The sequence below is a fragment of the Diaphorina citri genome, unplaced genomic scaffold (genome assembly GCF_000475195.1).
Source record: "Diaphorina citri unplaced genomic scaffold, Diaci psyllid genome assembly version 1.1 scaffold3572, whole genome shotgun sequence".
In the NCBI taxonomy this organism is placed as follows: Eukaryota; Metazoa; Arthropoda; class Insecta; order Hemiptera; family Psyllidae; genus Diaphorina; species Diaphorina citri.
Genome location: NW_007380972.1, coordinates 11,667 through 17,726, shown reverse-complemented (window position 1 = coordinate 17,726; position 6,060 = coordinate 11,667). Strand labels below are relative to the sequence as shown.

The following is a 6,060-nucleotide window of genomic DNA, read 5'->3' as shown; positions in this document are numbered from 1 at the left end:
TAAAAACCTGTATCTACCAAATGGAGTACCAAATGTACATAAATGTGATGATTCCTCATCCAACTCCATAGACCAAAATGCTGTACTAGCATCTAATTTACTAAATACAGTAGCACCAGCCATTTTAGACCTAAGTTCCTCAAGAGTTGGTAATGGGTATCTAGACCGTAGAATCTCCCGATTCAGGGGACGTGCATCAAGGCACACACGAATACTGTTGTCTGGCTTTGAAACCAGCACCACAGAGTTCAACCACATAGTAGGTTCAGTCACCTTTTCTATCACTTTCAGTTTCTCCATACGAGCCAACTCATCTTTGTATGGACCCATAAGTTTAAAAGGTACTCTACGAGGTGGATCAACATGAGGATTAGCATTATCCCTTAAATGGATATGACATTTGCCTGGCAGACAACCTAAACCCTCAAAGATATCTTCATAACTGTTGATTAATGTTTGGTAGGGACCAAACTGACTTTCATTTACAGAACCAATTTTCTTTATTAAATTAAATTTACTGCATGCTTCTAAACCCAAAATGGTTTTTTGACAACCTTCAGTTATGAAAAATCTAAGAGGCAAACATAATTTATTTATTTTACAATATAAAATGCACTGACCTTTGGTAGGAATACAAGTTCCTCCATACGAGGACAATCTACAATTTGTAGGTTTGATTATCTTGTCTGATAGTCCAATAGATCTAAACTCCTCGTGACTCAGCAACTCCTCTTGACTGATTTGCAAGTTAAACATTTATTAACTTTTTGTTCACTTCTGCCATTGCTGTCCAACTTGACTGATTTGCATGTACTGAGCCAATAAAAAATTCTTGGCCCTCTGCAGCCTCTTCCTGATCAACTTCTTTCTTGCTGACCTTTTTTACCAGCTTTCTCCTACACATTGTGGAAAAGTGTCCTTTTCCCGTACACTTGTAACAGCTAGCCTTTACTGCTGGACAATTCACATGAGGAAGTTCCACCCTGTAGCCACATCTGTTGCATTGTGACTTACTTTTCTCAGACGTTGGTTTTTTCCTCTGCTGCTTGTTCACTCCAAACACCATTTTGTCCATCTTGGTCTTGTCTTTTGACATTTCAATGGTCCTTGCCAAATCAAATATTTCATTTAGTGTCTTTTTGTCACCTTCCTCCAAAAGTCGTTCTCTAATGTAGGTGTTATCTTCTGATAAACCCAAAATAAAGATGTCTTTCACTAAGGAATCCCTCAGTGTAGAGAGTTCACACGTTGATGACAACAGTTTCAAATCTGTGAAGAATGCTTCCAATGTTTCTCCTGGACGTTGTCTCCTGCTGAGAAACACATTTCTCTCCAAAGAAATGTTCTTTTGAGGACTGAAATATCTCTCAAATAGTTGCATCACGCCTTCCAATGTCCTGTTCCCAGTCACATTGAAGCTCTGATAAATTTGAACTACTTCCACACCAAGTAGGTGCAGCAGGATAGCACATTTCCTCTCCTCTGGCAATTCATCCTGTTTGGTTGCCAATAGGTAGTTCTCGAACTGAAACTTGAAGATTTTCCAAGCTTCATACTGCTGTGCTCCTGTCTGACCTTTCAACTTCAGGCTCATGGATGCTGGCAATGGAACATGTCCATGCCCAGTTCCTGCCTCTGCCTTGACTCCTGTCTGTGGCATTCTGACAAATTGACACTAGATACTCAGCACCTTCCTCTTACAACACCTGACACCATGTTTATAGCCACTCCTTGGCTATCTAAAGAAGTATAATTAAGAAAAGGAAAGCACAAGACATTTTGTAAGTCGTCTGGAAAAATGGAAAATGTGAACTGATTTTTATTATTCAAAAGTGAGGTTATGTTGTTTAGATTCTATAGATACATAACATCATACAGTAACACAATACATAACCACAATAGGTACATACTATTACGTAGCTATATCAACACTAGGGTCCTATCGTCCCGAAAGTGGAGAGAGAAGGAAGACAGGATAGGAGAAAGCCAGCCGTTCCGAGAACGAACCTTATCTGTTTATGTTAATAATATCAAATCCGTGACTTAGCGATTACAAGGCAGACTAAAGAAAAAGACAATAGAAAATAAAATTAGTCATTATATAGCTTTCATCAACTATTACTAATGTAGCAGCTAACTCTAAATCAGCAGTTTTAAGTTCCTCTAAATGTAAAAATGTTAACAAAATCTACATTTTTTCCGATAGTCATGGCAGAGATCTTAGTTCAATTTTAAGAGATAAATACACTCATTCAAATTGTAAAGTGTTTTCATTGGTTAAACCTGGTGCTCCTCTTAGTGAGGTTGTGAAGTCAATTCCTGATATATGTGTGAAAGATAATGTTAACAATAATGATGTAGTTATTGTACTTGCTGGAACCAACAATCTTTCTAAACATAACTACAATGCTAACTCTGAATTCAATCTTGATATTTTGAAACCTATTGCACTGAAAACTAATATTATTATTTGTAGTATACCTACTAGATTTGATGACTCTGATTTGTCTCATCGTGTTATGCGTGCTAATACAATTATCAAAAATCAAACATGTGAAATCAAAGCTACATTTTTTAATTGTAATCAATTTCTCCACAGATCATATTTCACTCGTCATGGCTTACACATGAACAAGCACGGAAAACGAGTGTTTGCTTTGAAAGTTGCCACATTCATCGACGTGAAATTAAACATTGCTCCTCCTACTATTCCTACTCGAGGAAGCAATGACCCCATTCTACCTGTCATTGCACTTGATGATAATGAAGAGTCCTCGTTTGAATCGTTTGTTATTCATGCTCAAACCAAAGATCCCGCCACTAGTCCAGTTCCACATGCTGATCATTCTCACTCATTATTTGACTACACACCTCAGATTGACCCCAGTGCCGGTCCTAGTAATGATGGATATCATACGGCATTATGTACCAATTCCAATACTTATTCTGATGACGATGACATTCAAGAATTGTCTCAAATTTCTGTTGTAATGGGAAATCGAGTTGATCGCGACGAACTAAATTTCCAAGAAATCAATTCAACCCCAAAAATTTGATAAATTTGACAAGTCGGCACTCTATCCATATTAATGATTCAGTTGAGACTATTAGTTTATATTATCAAAATACTAGAGGGACCAGGGGAAAACTTAAAGAATTAAGATGTAATATTCCTTTAAATGACTATAATATTATTATATTTACAGAATCGTGGCTAAAAGAGGCTATTCAGGACAATGAATTGGGATTTCATGATTTCTTTGTCTATCGTTGTGATAGAGATTACGACAATCTTCCTGTTGATCGCGGTGGCGGTGTTTTAATTGCCATTAGAAAGAAATATGCTTCTCAAGTCGTATCAAATGTTTCATGTGGCCTCTTTGAATCACTGTTTGTTATTGTAAAAATTAAATCTAGTAACTATCTTATTGGTGCGGTTTACATTCCCCCTGATTCCCCTCAATCAGCTTATTTAGGTTATGTTAATATTGTTGATGACATCTTGATTAAATATCAAGATTTCAATCATATCTTAATTGGAGATTTTAATCTACCCCACCTTAACTGGGACCATTATTTTACTGATCAATCTCGTTCTGACAGTTTTAATTCTAATGAAACTTCTGATATTTTAATTGAATGTTCAGAATTTCACGGTCTTTACCAAGTTAACAAAATAAAAAACAATATGGATAGAATGCTAGACCTCTTATTTGTAAATTTCACCATCATGTCCTTGCAGATGTGTGACGATCCTATTTTAAAAGTCGACCCTCTCCATCCACCACTGATTGCTACTTTCCAAGTTTCTAGTCATATTAAATCTTCTGTTAGTAGTACATGTACTGAACAGTTATGTTTCAAGAAAACCAACTTTATTCAATTGAAGGAACATTTAAATAGTATTGATTGGAGTATTATTACTGAAAACAAAACCTCTTTAGATAATCAAATTGAATATTTTTATAATGTCCTCAATTCTAGTATCAGTCAATTTGTTCCCTTAATTAAATTTGGCAATTTTAAATTTCCTCTTTGGTTCAGCCAAGATCTAAAAAATAAGACTTTATCCAAAAAAGCTCTTCATAAGAAATTCAAGCTTTGTCCTTCTACTATCAATTATGAGGAATATTCTAGATTACGTCGAGAATGTAAAGAGCTGTCTCGAATTAATTATGACAATTTTGTTTCTGGCGTCGAAACCAGCCTTCAACAAAACCCTAAAAAATTCTACAGCTTTCTTAATAACTTAAAAGGATCAAAAAGCAACAGTAATGGTGCTCCACAATGCTTGTCTCTAGATGGCGCGACTGCTTCTAATTCTGAAGAGAGTACAAAATTATTGGCTACTCACTTTTCAAATGTTTATTCGGACGAAGTTATCATTCCCCCTGATTTTGGCCTCTCTCAGTCTTTGGTTTGCTTGTCGCGTATTCAGCTAACTTCTGATGTGGTGTTTAAAAAGCTCAATTCACTTCAAAAGTCGTCATCTGCTGGACCTGATGGTGTCCCACCATTGCTTTTAAGAGAGTGTGCTGCTGAGCTTTGCCGTCCCCTTACGCTGTTGTTTAACAAATCTCTTACAGATGGTGTTTTTCCTCAATTCTGGAAAGATTCTTTTGTGATACCTCTTTATAAAGCTGGATCTAAGACAAATGTTACTAATTATAGACCTATTGCAAAAATCTCCAGCATTCCAAAACTTTTCGAATCACTTGTCCTTGACATTATTCATAAACCTCTTTCTAATACTATAGTCAGCAGCCAACATGGTTTCATCAAAGGTCGATCAACGTTGACCAATTTAACAACTTTTTACCAATTTTTAACATCTGCAATTGAAGATGGTGGCCAGGTTGACTGCTGCTATACTGATTTTAGCAAGGCATTTGATAAGGTAAATGTCAATATTTTATGTTCTAAACTTCGTTCATTAGGTATTAACGATCCTCTGTTATCATGGTTCTATTCTTATCTTTCCACCAGAACCCAAATTGTTAAGTATAACGAATGTTTTTCCGATCCAATTCCAGTTCGTTCAGGCTGTCCTCAAGGCGGACATTTAAGTGGCCTCCTATTCAATATCTTTATTAATGATTTGATTCTTAGATTACCTGATAATTGTGGTCTTTTATTTGCCGATGATTTCCGTCTGGCTAAACGTATTAACAGTATTGAGGATGGCTTGGATCTGCAGCACACTCTCTCCCTTCTTTCTGATTGGTGCAGCGAGAATCGAATGGTTCTTAATGTTAAAAAATGTCATATGATAACATTCACTCGTAAAAAGAATCCCCTTATGATTCAGTACTCCATTGATGGCGAACAGTTATCCCGTATTGAAAATGTGAAAGATCTTGGTGTTACGATTGATCATGATCTCAAGTTTAATACTCACTATACTAATATTAAAAACAAAGCTATGAAAACTTTGGGATTCATTCAACGTAACTCAAGAGAATTCAAATCTCCTCAAACAATAAAAGCCTTGTACTGTTCTATGGTTCGTCCGTCACTGGAATACTGTTCATCTCTTTGGCCTCCTTTTTGTAATGAACACATTCAACTTCTTGACAAAGTTCAAAGAAAATTCTTAAGATTACTTGCTTTCAAACATAAAATAAAAATTGAAAATCATGATTATTCTGAAATCATAAGAACAAGTGGTCTTAAGAGTCTAAAACATAGAAGGGACATTGCTGATACCGTGTTTCTGTTTAAACTCTTGAATAATTTAATTGATTGCCCCGATCTAGTTTCACAAATAGGCCTTAGAGTTAGAGGGAGAACAACCAGAAATACTGACCTATTCTCAACCAAATTCTTTCGAACCAATATTGGTGCTAATTGTCCCATTAACAGAATCCTTAATCTCAGTAACATCGTTTGTAATCCTCCTTACAATATTGATTTTTTTGTAGGGTCAGTTGAACAACTTAAATCAAAACTTAATGAATTCGACTCGCTGCATCAATAAAATCAATAAACTCTTTATCATTATGACTCGTTCGTTTTATTGTTATATTTGTTATGATTAATTTCATTAGGTAGGTTTATTAC

At 35.7% G+C, this 6,060-nt stretch overlaps 1 protein-coding gene across 1 annotated transcript; it reads left to right on the top strand.

Moving 5' to 3' along the window:
• Nucleotides 1–2,627: 2,627 nt before the first annotated feature.
• On the top strand, nt 2,628–5,066 carry LOC103520397. The gene is made up of 3 exons (XM_008485486.1): nt 2,628–2,898; nt 3,207–4,897; nt 5,034–5,066. The coding sequence occupies exons 1-3, from the start codon at nt 2,628–2,630 to the stop codon at nt 5,064–5,066; spliced, it is 1,995 nt and encodes a 664-aa protein (XP_008483708.1).
• Nucleotides 5,067–6,060: the final 994 nt, after the last annotated feature.

What these genes read in the sequence shown, in the direction of transcription:
- LOC103520397 (XM_008485486.1), top strand. Translation starts at nt 2,628, where the DNA reads ATGAACAAGCACGGAAAACGAGTGTTTGCTTTGAAAGTTGCCACATTC. An exon ending in TGACCCCAGTGCCGGTCCTA is followed by an intron (nt 2,899 to 3,206) that starts GTAATGATGGAT and finishes TTATATTTACAG; the next exon opens with AATCGTGGCTAAAAGAGGCT. An exon ending in TTAGCAAGGCATTTGATAAG is followed by an intron (nt 4,898 to 5,033) that starts GTAAATGTCAAT and finishes ATCCAATTCCAG; the next exon opens with TTCGTTCAGGCTGTCCTCAA.